The sequence below is a fragment of the Eubalaena glacialis genome, chromosome 3 (assembly GCF_028564815.1).
Source record: "Eubalaena glacialis isolate mEubGla1 chromosome 3, mEubGla1.1.hap2.+ XY, whole genome shotgun sequence".
Lineage (NCBI taxonomy): Eukaryota > Metazoa > Chordata > Mammalia > Artiodactyla > Balaenidae > Eubalaena > Eubalaena glacialis.
Window position 1 is genome coordinate 25,756,719 of NC_083718.1, and position 21,441 is coordinate 25,778,159.

The 21,441-nt window shown below is 35.6% G+C and overlaps 1 protein-coding gene across 2 annotated transcripts in view; it reads right to left on the minus strand.

Moving 5' to 3' along the window:
* Window positions 1–21,441, minus strand: part of CNST (consortin, connexin sorting protein) — a 125,623-nt gene that overhangs the window by 17,779 nt on the left and 86,403 nt on the right. For both annotated transcript variants that reach the window (XM_061185377.1, XM_061185376.1), the window contains exons 5-9: window positions 20,265–20,351; window positions 19,706–19,820; window positions 17,647–17,668; window positions 17,373–17,469; window positions 9,122–10,014 (exon numbers count right to left, since the gene is read on the minus strand). In XM_061185377.1, the coding sequence (XP_061041360.1) occupies window positions 9,122–10,014; window positions 17,373–17,469; window positions 17,647–17,668; window positions 19,706–19,820; window positions 20,265–20,351 (1,214 nt within the window). The remainder of the gene's footprint in view (window positions 1–9,121; window positions 10,015–17,372; window positions 17,470–17,646; window positions 17,669–19,705; window positions 19,821–20,264; window positions 20,352–21,441) is intronic.

A 21,441-nucleotide genomic window follows, 5' to 3' on the forward strand; every position in this document is an offset into this window, starting at 1 on the left:
ACTGAAACCATTTCCTCTAAGATCAGGAACGAGACAAGGTTGTCCACTCTCACCACCACTATTCAACATAGCTTTGAAAGTTTTAACCACAGCAATCAGAGAAGAAAAAGAAATAAAAGGAATCCAAATTGCAAAAGAAGTAAAGCTGTCACTGTTTGCAGATGACATGATACTATACATAGAGAGTCCTACATATGCTACCAAAAACTACTAGAGCTAATCAATGAATTTGGTAAAGTAGCAGGATACAAAATTAATGCACAGAAATCTCTTGCATTCCTATACACTAATGATGAAAAATCTGAAAGAGAAATTAAGGAAACACTCCCATTTACCATTGCCACAAAAAGATAAAAATCCCTAGGAATAAACCTACCTAAGGAGACAAAAGACCTGTATGCAGAAAACTATAAGATACTAATTAAAGAAATTAAAGATGATACAAACAGATGGAGAGATATACCATGTTCCTGGATTGGAAGAATCAACATTGTGAAAATGATTATACTACCCAAAGCAATCTACAGATTCAATGCAATCCCTATCAAACTACCACTGGCATTTTTCACAGAACTAGAACAAAAAATTTAACAATTTGTATGGAAACACAAAAGACCCCAAATAGTCAAAGTGATCTTGAGAAAGAAAAATGGAGGTGGAAGAATTAGGCTCCCGGACTTCAGACCAGACTACAAAGCTACAGTAATCAAGACAGTATGGTACTGGCACAAAAACAGAAATATAGATCAGTAGAACAGGATAGAAAGCCCAGAGATAAACCAACGCACATATGGCCACCTTATTTTTGATAAAGGAGGCAAGAATATACAATGGAGAAAAGACGGCCTCTTCAATAAGTGTTGCTGGGAAAACTGGACAGCTACTTGGAAAAGAATGAAATTAGAACACTCCCTAACACCATACACAAAAATAAACTCAAAATGGATTAAAGAACTAAATGTTAGGCCAGACACTATAAAACTCTTAGAGGAAAATATAGGCAGAACACTCTATGACATAAATCACAGCAAGATCCTTTTTGACCCATGTCCTAGAGAAAGGGAGATAAAAACAAAAATAAACAAATGGGACGTAATAAAACTTAAAAGCTTTTGCACAGCAAAGGAAACCATAAACAAGATGAAAAGACAACCCTCAGAATGGGAGAAAATATTTGCAAATGAAGCAACGGATAAAGGATTAATCTCCAAAATTTACAAGCAGCTCATGCAGCTCAGCTCAATATCAAAGAAACAAACAACCCAATCCAAGAATGGGCAGAAGACCTAAATAGACATTTCTCCAAAGAAGATATACAGATTGCCAACAAACACATGAAAGGATGCTCAACATCACTAATCATTAGAGAAATGCAAATCAAAACTACAATGAGGTATCACCTTACACCAGTCAGAATGGCCATCATCAAAACATCTACAAACAATAAATGCTGGAGAGGGTGTGGAGAAAGGGGAACCCTCGTGCACTGTTGGTGGGAATGTAAATTGATACAACCACTATGGAGAACAGTATGGAGGTTCCTTAAAAAACTAAAAATAGAACTACCATATGACCCAGCAATCCCACTACTGGGCATAGACCCTGAGAAAACCATAATTCAAAAAGAGTCATGTACCTCAATGTTCATTGCAGCTCTATTTACAATAGCCAAGACATGGAAGCAACCTAAGTGTCCATCGACAGATGAATGGATAAAGAAGATGTGGCACATATATACAATGGAATATTACTCAGCCATAAGAAGGAACGAAATTGAGTTATTTGTAGTGAGGTGGATGGACCTAGAGACTGTCATACAGAGTGAAGTAAGTCAGAAAGAGAAAAACAAATACCGTATGCTAACACATATATATGGAATCCAAAGAAAAAAAAATGGTTCTGATGAACCTAGGGGCAGGACAGGAATAAGGATGCAGACGTAGAGAATGGACTTGAGGACACGGGGAGGGGGAAGGGTAAGCTGCGACAAAGTGAGAGAGCAGCACTGACATATATACACTACCAAATGTAAAATAGATGGCTAGTGGGAAGCAGCCGCATAGCACAGGGAGATCAGCTCGGTCCTTTGTGACCACCTAGAGGGGTGGGATAGGGAGGGTGGGAGGGAGGCGCAAGAGGGAGGAGATATGGGGATATATGTACATGTATAGCTATTCACTTTGTTATAATGCAGAAACTAACACACCATTGTAAAGCAATTATACTCTAATAAAGGTGTTAAAAGTAAGTAAATGAAAAGGAAAAAAGTTTTTTAAAATAAAAATATGAGTTTTATAATGTACCTAAATTTCTAGATTAGGTACTATCTCATGTTTTTGTAACTAGTTTTTATTTGCTTAAAGGGACAATTTAATAAGTATAAAATAGGAAAAGAAATGGTAAGAATATCAAGATACCATCCCACTTTTTAACCCCCAGTAAATCATTTAGATAGGTAGATTCTAAAACAGAACTCCTGATTCTCTTCCTCTCAAAACTTCTCCTCACCACCATACCCCATATCTAATCCATTAGCAAATCCTTTTAGTTCTTCCTTCAAAAATATATCTTCACCACATCCATCACTACTGAGTCCTTCATTATATCTCATCTGAATAATTGCAATAACTGGATTGGGTTGCCTTTCTTTGGCCCCTACCTGCATTTTGCTAGTCTCCATAGAGCAGGAAGGAAACAAATCAAGTCACATCTTCTGTTCAAAATCCATTTCAAACTTCTACCACCATTTAAATTTAATTCCAGTTCCTTACCCTGGTCTACGAGGCCCTACAGGAACAAGCTCCAGCTTGCCTTCTCCACCTGAGCTTCCTACTGTTTTTCTCCTGTTCACCGTGCTCCAGATGTGCTGGCCCTCCTGCTGGTCTTCCCACTGCCTTCCCCTACACCCTGGTTAATAGAGCCTGTTCCTCCATCCTACCCACCACTTCAGTCTCTCTACACCCCTTCACCCTGCTGAGATTTCTTCAGAGCCACTACCAATATATGAAACTGTACTGTTTGCTTTTATGTGAACTCATTTATTATGGGTCTCTCCCTCTGGAGAGTAAGTGTGACGAGAGCAGGTACTTGATCTGTGTTCACTGGTGCCTCCTTAGTTTCTACAATACAGTAGGTGCTCAAGAAATGTGCCAAAGAGCAAATGAATATATAGATGAGCAATTTATATAAAGACAGCACCTAGACTATACTTATTTGAATAACATAGCTATTTCCCTTAAAATAATCAAATCTGTCCGTAAAGGTAATTTATTTTTCTAAGTGAACTAGGTCAAAAAAAAAATAAAAAGAAAAGAAAAGAAAAGAAAAAAGGGGGAGGCGGGGAGGAAGGCTTACTGTGTATAGGTGGCTGTGTTGGCTCTGTAGAGAATACAAGAAGGTATTCAACAAGATCCCTGCCCTTAAGGAGTCTGCAATTTAGTGTCCAATGCAATGCGCCCACGCATGCGTGTGTCCTATAATAACAAGGGAATATTACAGGTAGACAGGACTTTAGGAGGAATGGTGTTCAAGCCCCTCCCTCATTATGGACTTCCTTGATCAAGAAATAATGGCAGCAGCTAGCATTTATTGAGTACTGACCATGGCAGGCACTGTGCCTGGCACTCTATGTGCTAAAAAGTCACGAACTAGATCTTGAGGGTTGAGAAGAAATAATATGTGGAAAAGAGTTCATCACCTGTGACAGAAGGTAAAGATCAGAGGTGACAATATGTGAGGTGTATCTGGAAGGCAGCAGGGAGGCCAGGCTGACCACAGTATAGGTTAAGAACAAAGGAACGGCAGGAGATGGTGTTGGAAAAGTAAAGTGGGCCAGATTACCAACTGTCCTGAATAACAAGCCACTTAGTACAGCCTTTATCCTGGAGCCAAATGGAGTCGTGGGAAGAGACTGACAAGCAAAAATTATTTTATAGCAGAGGTTTAAATTAACAGTCTATGTGTTAGACCCAGACCCTCAGGTGTGTTTGGTTTCATCTACAGTATTTCAAAAAGCTATTCAGCCTTCTAGACAAGGCATGGGCACATTCTATTCTCCCTATCACCTACAACTAAGTCATTTCATCTACTACTATTGTCTGACTGGCCCCTTTGGGTATCAGTTTGAGACCCTAAGTTTATACAGTGCTAATGTAAGACCATTTGGAGAGGGAAATGAGGAATGGGGAAACTTATTAAGTAGCTATTGCAAAAGTCCAGGAAGAGGCAGTAAAGATGTAAATTGAAAGAATGATTTAAATGGAAAAGAAAAGGAGCTGGGTGCAAGAGACATGACAAATAAGAGAAGCATTAATTAATTAGAAAATTTAGAGGGCAGGATGAAAAAGAAAGGCAAAGACGAGACCATCTGGCACAAAGAAAAGATAGGTAATCCCTGGATAATCCTTTGGGGTTCATTTAGACACTTACATAAGTCCTGGGTCAAACATTTTCCATGAACCCTCTTATGTTATTGGAAGACTATATTTCCTCTTTTGTGAGGAAGCCGGACTCCCCCTGCTCCCCTTAAAAGAGCCATTCAAGAACACCATGATTGCTGTTTCTAAGACCCTCCTTTGTCCAAGATCCAAAGAACAGCTAACTATATGATTTCATAAAATCCTACTGCTTAGTCCCAGCCTCCCATCTTAACTTGGTAAGGGAATCCCACAGTGGCTAGTCTTAATGTAACTTAACTTTCCTGATCTCGGCCAAGAGACAGAGATGAATATTGCACAGAAGTCACTTAAATTAGACAGCTTCTCTGAAGACAAACTCAAAACCAATTTTGGGCTCTCATCTTTCTCCCCGTCAGAAAGTTCTAGGTTATGTCCTCCCCTATTTTGTTTCTTGTGAGACAGGTAGACCTGAAGATATCTAAGTAAATGTTGCCAATAAAGACAGAGGGGCAGGGAACATACTTTGCCCTCTTTCAGATTAAAAGCTTTTTAAAGACCCAAGCAGTAGTAAAGTGGCTTCTTCTCCAGCTATCACATTAGGATATTACTTCTAAAAACAAAAATCACTTGAATCTGAAGCATTTAAAATAGTTTTCTGAACATATGACATCTCTGCAAACAGATCACACACACATATGTTAAATGAATAAAAATGAGTGGTTTATTTCCAAATGGCACATCATGTTGCTAAAATCTGCTCACAAGGGGATCTCTGAATTACATACTATGATTATTTTCAATGTGAATAGATTACCTTTTGTAAGATTTACCCAATACTTGACGTGTTACTTATTTAGAAAACAAAACAACTCCTTCACCCCCACACATTTAACAAACAGCCTACTGTACGCTGAGTGGACTTTTATTAGCAATATGAGGTTCGATCCTAATGCCAACTTGAACTTGTATAGCATATTTCCTCTCTAAGGTTTTGATGCTAGGAACAGCTTAAGAGTTTAAAGAGAAGATAATGCAACCCTCCCAGGTTCCAGAACACAGCAAGTCAATGATTTATTAGCATTACTAGGTTCCTGGGTAAAAGGGGTTTGGATTCTGACATTAAAATAATGTCAGCATATTATGGGTATTGGGATAAAATTTCATCTTTTTCTAAAAACTGGGATACTCAAATTCAGCAAACAGATAACACGTGCCATCAGACAACTGTTAGACTGAGGCTTCATACATATAGCATCCTTCTCTGAATTTTTAATCACTGCAACTGTAATATCATGGCACTCACACAGAAGTTACTCATATAAAAATTACTTAACGAAGGGATAAATAAGTGAATCTCTCTAACTTGCTGACACTCCACATGTGATAAACTCTTTTTCTTAAAAATCTATGAAATGGGGACTTCCCTGGTGGCACAGTGGTTAAGAATCCGCCTGCCAATGCAGGGGACACGGGTTCGAGCCCTGGTCTGGGAAGATCCCACATGCCGCGGAGCAACTAAGCCTGTGCGCCACAACTACTGAGCCTGCGTGCTGCAACTACTGAAGCCCACGCTCCTAGAGCCCGTGCTCCGCAACAAGAGAAGTCACCGCAATGAGAAGCCCCCGCACTGCAACTAGAGAAGCCTGTGTGCAGCAACAAAGACCCAACCCAGCCATAAACAAATAAATAAATAAAATATTAAAAAAACAAAAATCTATGAAATGAGCATAAATGTTTTTGATGCTTTTATAAAACAGTAGAGGTTATACTTTTGATGACAGTATGTCACCTTTTTTACATAAGAAAGAACACCAATGCTTCAGATATTAAGCTATCGTTTTACTTAGCAAAATTACTCTGGTTTTGAAAAAGCTTCCCAAACCTAGAAAAGTTTCATTTATACATGTCTCTTTTTTTTTTTTGGCCGTGCCATGCAGCATGTGGGATCTTAGTTCCCCGACTAGGGATCAAACCCATGGCCCCTGAAGTGGAAGCCCAGAGTTTTAACCACTGGACTGCCAGGGACATCCCCCACATGTCTCTATATTAATGAATTAAATTAGTGTACATATTTTCAGTTCTCTATATGATTTTATATAAATACTTCATTTTATGTGATGAAACTAATTGTTTAAAAAAAACACAACAGACACTTCCACCGTGCTGGTAATAGTTATCAAGGCCAAGTTCCCCTGAAGCCAGAGTTGAGCAATGCAGAAGTGACAAGAAAATGAAAGCAGAGATACAAGAAAAAAGGGGAAAACTGGCAATGAGAGAACGTACTATTACATTCTACCATAAACACAGTGGTAGAAAGAGTGACAAGCAGTAAGGAAATCTGTAAGGGGCAGAGTCACTGACAGGAAGAAATGATAGATTTGGTAGAGAAGGACTCACAGGATAGCACAGTGATGTGGAGGAAAGCAGGCTCACAAGCCTCAGTGGTTCCTGAGGGCAGGAAAAATATTATTCGTGAACATTATTTAGTTATTAAGAAATTATGCTCTGTATCCTATAGTCACAAAAGTATGGACAAATGTGGCAGCAGAGAGTCCCCAAATGCCAAGAACTGCATCTGATTCCTCACTGTATCCTCAGCACCTGACACATGAAGATATCCCTAATACAATTTCATTGAAAGCACGAAATAAACAGTGTTTGGATTAACAAGAAGTTTGTACTTATAAGCAAACCCACTATTACCTGGACATTTTACTTAGCTCAAAACTTCATTCTTAGCGTACTATGGAAGTAGTAAGCATAGTGATTTCCAGTTTTGAAATTTTAAAAACTTTTCCTGACACAGGCAGATTTTATTAACGGTGTGTTTTTCAGAACAGAGAAGGAAGTATTCAGAAACAATCTGTTTAGCATTATCATAGGAAAGTAAACCAGTTTTGTTAGTCATATATAGCTTTTGGGGTTTTTAAAACAGTATAACTTAACAGACCAATAGACTTTTAGGAAAGGGGACCATCATGTATAAAAAGTAACTTCACAGGAAAGACAACTTTAAAATGTACATACATATAATTTCCACCTCTAGCTAGGTGTTATCTACAGGAAAAACCGACATTACGAGTTTGGTCCTTCTTCACAGTTTATACTTAAAAAAGTAAAACTAGACCATACATAAGGTCAGCTTGATTCAACTTGAAAATAAGCAGTCAGATAATGGTAACTTTTTGGTATTACAGCTAGATTTGAATATGGTTGTGACTTCTGCTTTGATAATTCCCTGTACCAGAGGTCTGATGAAAATAAACAAGAGAAGGTCCAGTGTTATACTATTAGCTCTATTTAAATTTTTTTTTTACTATTCTTAAAAATTATGGTTTAAAAATATGTATATATATATATATAAAACATAAAATTGTCATTTAAACCATTTTTAGGTGTACTATTCAGTGGCATTAATTACATTCATAATGTTGTATAACCACCACCAAAACTATTTCTAAAAGTTTCATCACCCCAAACAGAAACTCTGCACTCATTAAGCACTACTAAATAATTTTAAGAAAAAATTAAGAAGAAAAGTCAGTTTACGGAGGTTTGACTATAAATGGCAATAAAAAGATCTAGTTAAAATAAACAGAAGAATGACTATTTTATCGAATTTTGTCAAGAAAAAAATTAAGAATAAAAATCATAGTTGGAGAGTTGACTATAAATAGCAATAAAGGAAGCTAGTCATGTAACAGTAATCATCTTAGAAAGCTTTCACAGGGTTCCATTTTCATATGTATTCTGTCGTCTATTTTGTCTTTGTTACATTTCCATTTTCTACTTGATGGGTTTTTTTTTTTCCAGTGATAATGCAGAATTAGAAAACAATGGATATAAATTAAATTAAAAGCTTACTTGGAAAAAAATATAAGATGAAGAAGAAACGTAGTTAGCATCCTAATTCTCAGAGAAGTAAACAGAATTAGAGAGTTAGATAGTAACTCCATAAGGCTGATAACTGGTGGAGTCAGTATTTGAACTAAGGCTCTCCAGACTCTGCTCTTTCCACTATGTCAGGCTGCCTTCCTGAGTTGCTATAGTTTTGGTATGGCTTTTTTTTTCCCTCCTGAACTTTAAAAAACTGTATTATCAAACAAAGAAGGATGGTCATCTTGATATTCTCTCCTGACCCCTTTTTTGGTTTTTGACTAGCTTAATTACTGTTTAGAGAAACTTTAAAACTTTGAATTATTTGTAATATTTGACTTAGTCAAGTAATAAGTATTAAGTTTGTTCAAACCTAGAGCTTATAAATCCATTCAGTATCTCCTACTCTTACTGTATTTTAAAATGTTTCCTTCATTCTGTTATACTGTTTTAAAGAATTTTAAAATACATTAATAATAAGAAGAAACAGTGAGTATATATTTTATCTTCTAGATGTATGAGAAGAAAAATAAGATTTCCTTACAAGAATGTAACTAATCTTATCTTGTTAATAATTCCCAGGACTGCCAAATAAAAATCATAAGAATATGAAAAATGAGGTACATAATGCTTACTATACTGGAGGCATGCAATATAATTTTTGAGGTATAAACATCATGATTATACATAATGATTAAAAATTTATGTTAACTAAATTTCCCCCTCACGTTTGAGATCATGGAAAATTTACAAAAACAAGGCAATATTTAGCATATATGTGCTTTCAAATTTCATCTTTTTAATTGAATTTTATATTAAATCATATTTATATTAAATCTCAAATTTACCTCTGCAATCTCTATCCTTTTTGCAAGATCATCGAGAGAAAGACAGCTTTCATCAGAAGGCAGGTTCTCCTGTAGACTATAGGATTCTTCTTCAGGAGAAAGATCTTGAAGGAGATCAGGGTCTTCCTCTTGGTTATCTTCATATGAAAGGGAATCTTCAGTATCTTTTAAGCATCCTTCTAAAAGACTGTTCAAATAGTCTTCTGTTTCCTTACTGACTTGTTCGTGTTTATCTCCCTGTTCCTCTGGGGCCATATACACCTCTGGAAGCACTGTACTTAAATCAGATACTTGATTATTTTCACAAAGTACACTCTCAGAGCCCTCTGAGTCAGTCTGCCCCTGTGGTGATTTTCCATCACTGTCTGTAAGATCAGGTTGCTGCAGCTCATTTAATTCATTGTTCTCAAGTTGGTCTGTGGGCAACGCCTCAGAAGCATCCTGAAGTAGCAACTGGAGTTCTTTTCTTTGCGTCTGTGAGTATTTACCCTCAGAAATCAACGCAGGAGGTATATGGTCAGAGCCTGGTAAAATCAGTGGCTCTATCACTGACTCGCTGGAAACCTTAGGATCCTTAGCAATGCCCTCTATTTCGGCCACATCTTGGTTGGCCTCTGACGGAGTCAGCTGCAAGCGGCTGTCATCCTCACAAGCATTCCCTGTAGAGTGTAGCTCAGACCTGCTCCCTGCCGACTCCAAGGGCAGGGCGTGGAGCTCCAGTGTGGCTTCAGCGCTGCAGGGCGGCTCCTCCGTGTGGCCCTTCCCTGCAGTTACCGGAAGGCTCAGGGGATCTGCCTGCCTGTCCATCTGATTACAGCAGGGACTGCTCTCCCGGGTCTCTTTTTTACGGTGGCTTTCTTTTCCTGATTCCATGCCAAGACAAGTTTCACTCTCTGAAAACGAAGGAAAGCAAGTTGTTTTAAGATTCAAAACAGAACTTTGTACAGGAGGGAAGAGAAAGGACATGAATAATATGTGGGACACAATGATATTCTAAACCTCTGAAATGGAAATTCTACCTGATGGATAATAGTGTCTTTAGGTAGAGGAAACATCCTAAACATTTAGTAAGTAATTCTTTAGATATAAAAATTAACAGAGATTATTCAAAAACATGTTAAAATATGAATATATAATTTAGTCTTCATTATAATTGAAAAAGTCATTTTTTCAAAGGTTTAGAAGATATTCTTCTGAGCTTTATTGGCTGTGTATATTTAAACGAATATTTTAAAGTGTAGAAAAATTATTTTCAGTGTATTTAAGACATGGTATATTAAATAAATATTTTTACATGATGAACCATAGTAATACATAATTTAAAGTGTAAGAAAAACAATACTGGTTCTGATCTATTAAAACTAAACTAAGGAACATAAGTCTGTTCTGTTCAAATTTATTTAAGCATAATATCCTTAATAATAACATCCTTAATTAATGTGTTGGAAAATTACTTGTAACTTCTTAAAGGGAGGCAGTCAAAGGTAGTGGTATAAAGCGTTAAGTCTTGGTACCAGGCAGAAATGGGTTTGGAATTTTAATATTTCTTTCAATTTCTATTTTAAATAAAACAATTTAAAATACTTTTCTTTCACTTTAAAACTAAACCATTAAAAACTTTCACAAAATATATATTGAATGCATAAACTAGTAGATAAGAGAGAAGCGTGCTCATGATTCAGTTTTTGGTCGATTAAGCATTCCTAACTACCACAGGAGTTTTAACTTTTTCTTGTGTCATATATTTTTTAATTTATACAAATCATGGGCCAAAGGTTAAAATCAAGGATGAAATATAGTGATGATTATATTCTACCTGGTTTTTCATTTATTGGTACTTTAATAATTACCAATTGGCAATGGCAGCACGTACCATACCAAAGAAAAGACAGAACTTAAATGCCATTTTCTGGTTTCAGAGAATCAGGGATGGAGGCTGGCCACCTCAACTCTGCACTGCTGAGCTTATTAGAGTTCGTATTACCTCCCCCAACGCCTTAACTTGAACTTCAGATGAGGAGAGGACAAGGAAAAATAGGTCTCTTTTGGGGCGAGTACAGCATTCTTTGTCTTGTCCCACCCCAAGGAATCATTCAAAGTTTGGAAGACTGCAAAAAAAAACACATGGACATTTTAATTCCCATTAGGTTGTCTGCTTCACCACTGAGCTTGCTGGTCTGCCTCTCTGTTAAGATGCAGGACGTCAGAGCAAAGAGGGCCCCAGCCAGATGGAAAGGGGGCCAAGCTCTCCTCCACAAGTTCCCAGTACCCAAAGGTTCAGAAGACGGCCCTCAAAACACATCCATAGAATTCAGAGAGTAAATAGCATAAACACAGGGTGGAGAGGGCCCCACATCAGAGGAACGGGGTGTGCTGTCTCTAGCTGAGGGTCAGTTACCTAAAGGACCACAGATGTCTAGGAGAGCAACTTGGAAGTACGCGCCTCCTCAGTCGGTCCTGCTGGAGCCACCACACGTCCCCATAGCCTGGATTCCGTCCTATGCACTAATCTAGCTAGCTTCACCAGAGAGCAAACCATGCTCCCAGCCCCTGCAGAGCTGGTTGGCCAGAGAAGAGCTTTGAATAAAATGAGATTTAAGTGTTATGGTAAAGTCTGGAATTGAATAGGACTAAGTCATAAAGAATCAAAATGAGACTATTTAATAGCTCTAAGTGACTGAAAAGTTAGAGAATCAGCCTGAGATGCCATTACATGAGTAGAAAGTGACGTGGCTGACTATAGTTACTTAGACAAAACACAATCATTTTAAGTACTGTTTCTAATGAAGCAAGATACCACTTAAGTGGTGTGTAATAAAGACTACGCATAGGTACAATGTATTACTTATAAAATACTGGCCTGAAAACAGTTGCTTCACTCCACTATTAGAAACAATACAAAATATGAAAAAAAGTAGTAATTTAAGATGCAAAGGGCAAGAGTTTCAAACTAGATCAGGAGAGTAGCTATAGTTTGTTTGATGCCATATAAAATCTAAGTGATATTTGTAATATATATTCAGTCTCCAAATCAGACATAATATATGCTATTTTATAATTTGTTGTATCAAATCATGCTTTTGGGGAAAAACTTAAAACCTGTCTTTACAGGTAATGAAAAACAGTCTGCTGCCTTACCCTCCCATCTGTCTGATTCCTGCTCTCTAGGGGCAGCCACTTTTCAATTCCTTTAGCTGTTTCCTCTCATATTTACCCTCCATTTCTAGATAAGACTTACATTGTTATTTATTGACTTTTCAGTTTTAGAGACCACCTACTGACTTCCTACTATGGAAGAGAGTTAGTTCTCATGGTTCCTTTCCCCAACAATGATGTTTTCTTTCTCCTCCTCTAGCTCCCATTACAATTCAACACAATTCTGGGGCAAATCAATATTCAAATGTTTATGTTACTATGGCTTTGTAAATATTATTCACAACTGACCCACACTATGTACTCTGATACGTCTTCCTTTCTCATTTATGCTTTGTTTTCCTTGGTGTTGATAACTGCCTCATTACTTCATTTAAAAAAAAAACTTTACCTATGTGTCTTCAAACTCTGACAGATGTACAACTACGGCATATGTACCAACAGGTAATCCATTAGTTTTAAAACATATCCTTCTTGAGTCCCTGACCTGGAACTCCTCTCCAGGGCTGCTACACAGGTATCATCCTGGAATTTCCTTTCCCAGTGATCCTAGGAATTCATTTTGGCTCTATTTTGGAAACCTTGTTTTCTCTGAATCCCAGGTCTTCCTCTTTGTTTATTCTCTCTTAGTAGAACATTTCCTAAGAAAAGGTACATGGAAGGTAAACTTTCTAAGATTATTCACATCTGAAAGTCTTTACTTCTTCACCCCTGACTAAAACTTTGGTTGGGTAAAGTTTTCTAGGTTAGAAATCATTCTCTCTCGCAGTTTTGAAGGCACTGCTGTACTGTGTCTAGCTTCCAATAGGCCTCCGATTCGGTAGAAGGGGAATATAAAGGTCTAAATGCTTCTTGTACAGTGTTTTAGCCCAACCTTAAACCCTTAACTTTAGAGGTACCCTCTGCGCTTCCAATTCCCAAACCTTCCCAAGCAGAAATCAACCTTTTCCCTGTAGACACTTAGTTTTTGGCTTTCTCTGGTATGTTAAGCCAGGTGTCACCCATCTATCTGCTTTCCAGCTTCCAAAATTTTCTGGATGTCATATCTGCTGCTGGTTCCTTGCCAGTTCTGTCCTTCTGGCTTTCTGCCTTTAAGGATTCCCTTCAGATATTTTAATAGTGTTCCAAAAAAAAAGTGGAAGTAAATGTTTGATCCACTATGTTTAACCAAAAATATTTTCTGAATTTTCTACAAGTATGTATCATAGTATAAAACTTATTGTTAATGTTTCTGTTAATATTAACATGAATTTCTGTTAATTGGCTCTCCTGAACCCAAAGATCTAGTGAGGTAAGTTTACTAATCCCTATTGCATTGACTTAAGATGTACTAAAAAAAAATTCTACTCTGATGAAATAAAAATGGAATAAAAGCTGAGTGTATGACAAATACTTAATAATACCAAATTAAAGAGGTAGTTCTAAAATGAGAAGTTAGACTTAAACCTAAGTTCTAACACATGATCTACAAATGCACATACCTTTGCGTTACTCTCTCATCTCCCATTCCCCCATGAATTCTCTTTAGGGAAAAATCCCCTATACAATACATGATGTGAGACTAAAGCATTCATGAATTAACACATTTCTTATATTTTCTGAGTATCTCATTAATTATCATCAGGTAAAAACATCTGAGTGATATCAGGCTTGAAAAAGAAATTTTCAATGTTAATATCTATTTTAGCAGATGGAAAGTAATGTGCCTAAATTAAGTCTGAACTGTTGGTAATAGTATAAATTAGTACAACTTCTACAGAGGCTAATTCAAAACTAAAAATGTACACACTCAGTCATCAGGGAAAAGCAAGTTAAAACCACAATGACATTCATATCCACTAAAATGACTTAAAAAAAAAAAATGACTGACAACATTAAACGTCAGCAAGGATGTGGAACAACTGGAATTCTCATATATCGCTGGTGGGGGTATAAAATAGGACAACAGCGTTGGAGAACTATTTGACAGTTTCTTAGAAAGCTAAACATGTACCTTCCCTATGACCCAATGACTCCACCCTCAGTTCTTTACCCAAGAGAAATAAAAACATGTATCTACAAAAAAAATTCCTACCGTTTTACTCATGATATCTCCAACGTGGAAACAACCCAAATATCTATCAACAGGTGTATGGATAAACAAATTGTGGTACAGTCAAAAAGTGGAATACTACTCAGCAATGAAAGGAAATGAATTAATGATACATACAACAATATGGGCCACTCTCAAAAAGAAAAGGATGCTGAGCAATTCTACTTATATTACATTCTAAAACAGGGAAAACCCACTGATAATAAGAGACAGCACTGGGTTGCCTGGGACTGAAGGTGGGAGGGACTGAGTGCAAGAGGGCTGGGAGAAACATTCTGGAGAGATGAAATATGTTCCATATCTTGACTGGGGTAGTAGCTACATGAGTGTATACAGTTGTCAAAACTCATCAAATTATACACTTAAAATGGGTACATTTTATTGTATGGAAATTGTACTTCAATAAAGTTGATTAAAAAATGGGAAGGGAATGATAAATAGAAAACTCAGGATAATGGTTACCTCAGAGACGGAGTGAAGCAGGTGATGGGATAGAGAGGAACACAAAGGTAGCTGTAACAGAACTGACAATTTAGTCCCTCGTTGGGTACAAGGTTCACAGGTCTTCATTTTTCTATCAATTGTTCAAATGTATGTATGTTTCATATTATTTTTACATATAAAATATTACTTAATAAAAATGAATTAAAATATAAATTAATAAAAACGCATGGGCTTCAGGGTCAGAAAAATAGGGTTTAGCTTTGTGTTCTAATTAGTTCTGTTCTGGAATAAGTCACTTACCTTCCTTGAGTTTCTTAAAATGATTTAGCTTACCTTAAATTGGTTGTTAGGAGGAAAAGATGAGATAATATACATAAGAGTATTTTGAAAATATAAAATACTCCATAAATTACTTGAAGACTTTAATAATGGTAGATTAATTAGAAAAGTAGCAATGAATAACACATAGAGAACATTAATGGAATACTAGTAGTAGGGGGTGGTGATAACATGAGGAGGAAGTGGTGGAGGAAGAGTAATGAGAGCAGTGAGCACATATTTTTCTTACCTTGTGCCAGGTACTGTTCTAAACTTTAATGAAATTACTAATTTAATCCTCATAAGAATCCTATGAGGTAAGAACTATTAATGTCCACCTTTTGGAGCTGAGGAAAGGGAGGGACAGAGAAATTAGGCAACTTGCTTATGGTCACACAACTTTTTTTTTTGTTTGGCCACACTGTGTGGCATGCAGGATCTTAGTTCCCCAACCAGGGATGGAACCCATGTGCCCTGCATTGGGAGCACGGAGTCTTAACCACTGGACCACCAGGGAAGTCCCTTAGGGTCACACAACCTTAAGTGGTGGAGAGAGGATTCAAACCAGACAAGTTTGATTCCAGAAACAATGTCTTTAACCACCACACACACAGAAAAGCAAGTTACTTATTATATAAGGAGCTTAAGACCAAGATATGTAGAGAGAAAGAAAAGGGAAAGTCTCACTGTAGAACATGTAAGACATTAGAAATAAGGAATATGGGGTAAAACAAGGACAATATATTAAATACAAATCATTTAAAGTAATATTTTCATATTTCTCTTTCTCTCATATTCTTTCTTACATTTCTATGTATTTATTCATAGAATAACCAATCTGAGTAGGCTCATTATGAGAGATTTGACATTTTTCTTTAAAAGATATTAATTTATCAGACTTGGCAAGATTTCTTTCTCCAGAATTTAGTCCACACCCTCCCCATAAAATGGCTATTAATGAAATGTCTTCATTGTGAAAGTCTTTGAAAATCCACACAACTTACTTAGCAGAAGTATGCTGTAATTTAATTAGAAACCAAAAGACCCAGGTTCTAGTTGTGAATCAAAGCACCAAGCAAGTGGCTTAAACGTGGTATCTCAGTTTCCTGTCTGTGCCACCTATCTCGCAGTAGAGCCCAAGCTAGAAGTAGTACCAAGCTAGTGCTGGGCAGTGTCAGACTCAAACAATCAGCATGTAATAACAGCCTTCTTCCCAATGTGCACAGCAAAGAGACCCATTCACACCCAAACTAGGTGACTATTTTGTGACTTTTTCCCCTAAGATTTTTATGAAGCTCATTGTATTCTGATTTCCAAAATAAAAATGACTGGAAAAAAGAGACAGGAAGAACAGAGTATAGTAGGATTGACCTAAGACAACCCAAATTTGCCTCATAAGAGAAGAGGGGATAAAGTAAGATTTTGGGGGAAAAAAACGTAAAGAGAAAAAAGCAAGTGAAATTGCAGGCATCATCGTCATCATCTTACCTCTTCAGGCAACTCAAGTCAAAAGACCTGATGCTGCCTGTTTACTATCAGGGCTCTCAGGCCCAGGAACATAAAGCCCAGGAATATAAATTAGTACTAAAATCATAAACAAGGAAAAATAAATGCCCTAAAACATATTTATTTATCTTTATTTTCTAAATTTTTTATAATGAACATACATTACTACTGTAAGAAAAAAAATTTCTAGAAATCTTTAACTTTTGATATAAGACACAGTGCTATAAAATATACTATGAATGCTATAGAAATATATATGTACAAATTAAAGTATACCATATGTTAGTCAACAAAAAAAGGAAGAGAATAAATTACTATAGATAAACTATAAGGATACAGAACTTATCTTGATAATATCTAGATTTACAGAAAAAACTTCTGATAAAGTTTGTACAAAAATTGATTTTTTTTAACAGAAAGGGATGTCTGAATACACTAAAACCAATTCTATTTCAGAGCTTATTTGTACAATCTTGTCATATTCTGTTAGACACATATAACCACCTACTGAAAACATGAAATAATTTTATGTTTTTATAAGAATTCAGATTTTATCATTCCTACTACTAGATATCTAAAAATAGAATTACACAATGTAAAAAAATCTTGCTTTGCTATTTGTGTAGGAGAGGTATACGCAAAAAAACTCCTTCACAGCAACTCAGATTAACACTTGTAGAATATTTATTACAAGAGCCAGGCATATCTCTTATATCCCCCTGTAATTTAAAAACATACCCGGCTCTTTGGCTGTAGCTCCTCTTTCCTTTGGATCTTCAGATACTATTAACTGCGTAAAGCATTTCCTTCCCGGGGACTTCTGTACAGCTGCCATCTAAAAAGATTTTTAAAAAGAAGAAGAAGAAAAAGAAAAAACTTTGGAGGAAACTGTTACATTAAATTAGAAAGCTGAAAATAATTTGAGAAAGGTTTCATTATTTTCTAAAACAGTCCATACAACAAACATGATACAACATTTTTCCTATAGACATTTTCAAAGAAAATCTCTTACCTTATGTTTGGATAAAAGAGGACTGTAGAAAAAAAGAGAGAAAAACAAGAATTAAAAAAAAAAAATTACAGCAGCAATATGCTTCCAAACAAATGCCACTGAAAGGGCTGTAAAAAAAAAAAAAAAAAAATATAGAGCTTCTCTGGATTCTAATATTAGCACAGAACATTTCCACTGCTGAAACATTACCACTGGTTCACATAGTTCAAAGTGCAGCTATCTCATGTGTTAATCTCCTTAGATGGCCAATAGCTAATGAAAACCTCCATAGAAGCTATAAATACTGAGATTCAGGGGGGAAAATGTCAACCTTTTGCTAATAATGTATTTCAAGAGCATTTCACAGATATTATTAAAATTTTAGTTTATGCCATTATAGTCTAAAATTATGGTGGAAGATAATTTTATATGCATTATCCATAGAAAAGGATAACAAAAGTAATCTTTAAATACTATATTTTAGGAAATACCCAAGATAAAAGAATGCATATATTCACAAAAAGCATACACAAAAATGTTCACAGCCATTTTATGCATACAATTCAAAAACTGGAAACAAACCAAATGTCTATTAACAATATAATGGATAAATAAATTGCTGCACAGTCATATAATGAATCCACACAGCAGTAAAGCAGAGCAAGTTACCATAACATGTAACAATATGTAACACCAACATAATCATGAGCAAAAGAAGCTAGATACAAAAATCTACTCTGTGTGATTACATTTATATTAAATTACAGAACAGGCAAATACACTGTTATAGAACCCAGACAGTAGTTACTTTGGGGGATGGGTACTGACTTTGTACACAAATTAGGGAGCTTTCTGAGGGGCTGGACTGTCCTGTATCTTGGTCAGACTGGTAGTTACACCATGTATCTGTACATGTACAAATTCATCAAGCTGGGTACTTTAATGTATGTATAACTCAAAAATATTTTTTATATTAAAAATTTTAGGAGTATAATTTTTGGAAATTATCAAATTTAAAGCATAAAAACTTGGGGTTTTGTTTACTATACCATCCACTATTCATTAGCCAGAAATTCTCTAGTGATCTGAAGCAATGTGACTAGCTTTTAAATTATGTGTTGGCAAGTTACCTTATATTTAAAAAGAGAAAAAAAAAAGAAAAAAAAGTCATGCTCATATTAGGTTCAATAAATATTTGTTTTTAAATAATTAAAACATTTGTAACACATTAAAAAATTATTAGTTCCATGGGAAGGGCAGAAAAAGTGTCTATATTGAAATTTTGAAAGTAAGAAAACAATCTCCTTTATCTATTTTAAAAGATTCCATTGTTTAAAACCTCTACAAAGTCAAAAGTTAACCTATTTAACTCACTAAGAAATTAGGTTATATTGCAAAATCCATAAAAATACTGTTCCAAAGGTTCAAATTGACTCACACAAGAAAACTGTACATCCCAGAAATCTGTACTAGTTTAATCACTATCATGTCCCCTCACCTTTAAAATTCTGAGTCTTCAAATAATGAATTAAAAAAAAAATATTTAAGTGCTTTATTATTACTATATTCAGTTTTAAAAATCCAACTCTTTGATACAAATCAAACAATTTAAAATTATCTGGTAAATGGAGTTTTCCTTCTACAGTATTTTGGTTAAATACCATAGTGCATTTGCTTTCCAGTATTAGACTACTCTTAAAAATGTGTTTTTACTCTAACCTAGAAACATTGACAAACATACAAACATTGAAAAACAATTATAATAAAAAATCCTAACACAAATTTTTCCATCTGAATGGCCTAATCTCTTAACCAAAAAGTAATCGAAATTAGAAGTTACATTTAAAAATTTCTAATTAGAAAGTGCTTTCAATTTTGTAAAGTAGACCTTTCGCTGAGTTTAGTGTAAGAAACAGATAAAAGCTGAGAAAGGAACCTAATCATTTTATCAATTTTAATTTCTCCAGTTGAAAGCATTAACAAAACAAAGAAATGAATCTTGTATTTCAAATATTCAATGCTACAGTGCTTCTTCAATATTCTATTCCAACTCATTGTAAACAAATACTGAAGTACTTACTCTTGATGTGTTGTACAAAATTTAGCAAGCCGTTCAAAATCCTCACCATTAAATCCTTTTTCTGAATTCCTCAAAGATGTAACTGTATGTGGTTGTACAGTTTTCCATTTTGTTTCTAAATGTAAAATATTTGTTAGTCACTGGCTGTTACAAAACATGTTTAGGAGGGAAAAAATAGTTAACTGGCACCACTGATAAAGATCATCATGCAGAAGTATCTTCTCAACCCCAAAGTTAACACAGAAATAGCTAAGTGATTACTTTTCATTCTAAGTAAATATTATCCCAGAGACTAAATTAGCCAATAGGGCATACAAAGGGATCAGAAGAAATGCAAACAGTTGCAAGTGTTCTCTTCTTGGCACTGATATGAAGAACAAAATACAAAGAGAAAAATTTTCTTACAATGACATAAACTTGTGGTAAAAATGCTACTTTCTTTGCAACATTAACTTGACTAGAAATGTCTATTTCCTAAAACTAGGTCAAATATGTTAACTTTCTAGAGAGCAACTTGTTAGATTATTGATAATTCCACATTCTGTTAGTCCGTACTCACCCCACTGTTCTTGAATGGCAGAAAGATTTGCGAGCAATTGCTCATGATACAGTCGTTCCAGCTGAATGAATTTCATTGCTTTCTCATCTGAATAGAAAATTTGAGGAAAATAGAAATCCAGCCTAAAGAATAACGTCCTATATCAGTTGATAAATTTGAAGCTTGCCAAAAAATGAGAGGACTCTAAATACTTTTAAATTTAAACAAAACTTAAGTAAGGTCTCTTGGTTTTGAAGTAGGTAAATTTTAATGTAGCATATCATGCAGTAGCTACCTGGGTTCTATTCTATCAGCAAACAGTAGAAACAAAAAGAAGGTTTTAATGTTCAAGGAATGCCTGCTTGCTAATAATATCTCTAGGCTAGTCAATTAAATATAATTTAATTAGAAATAGGACCCATGTGGAATCCCGTAATCTAAGTGTTTCCCCCCCCCCCTTTTTTTCTCTCCTTAAATTACCTTCTGTCAAGCAACTATGTTACCCTCTAGTCAAATGTTTGTTTCTGATTTCAACTGCCTGTGATCCTTTACTTATTTCTCACTGAATACTTTAAAAAAAAAAATTAACTTGCCACAGTGATTTTCATAATTATGTGCTTCTACTTTTTTGGTAGATTTTCTTATAAACTGCTGCCTTCTCCATCTGTATCACACATTTAGCATCATATGAGGTCATAATAAATTGTCCAACTGTCTACCTTCCTTTGGGCCATGTTCTAAATGTTGACCCAGAAAGAAGGAAGAGAAAAAACTCACTGTTTTAGCTTTTTGTCCTTCCCACGATCACTCAGAGGTTTAATTCTCTCTCTCATTTGTAGTCTTAAAGATATGCCAGGAATCATAAAATAGGCCAGGGAGAAGCAGAGACAATTCCATTTTCCTCTGTGCATGGCTTAAAAGTATACCAATGTTTCTCAAACTTTACTGAACATAAAAATTATTTGAAAATCTTGCTAAAATAGAGATTCATGGGTCTGATCCCCAGAAGCTCTGATTCTAAGGCCCATGAATTTTCATTTCTAAGAAGCTCCCAGGGATGCTGATGCTGATCTGCACTGCACTACATCATACTCATTATTTGGGTAGTTCTAGCTTCCCTTCCATAAGAATTTGATTTCCTACATACTTAGAAATGAACTGCCACTGTCTGAAGTTTCATTTAGTAGTTTACTTGATA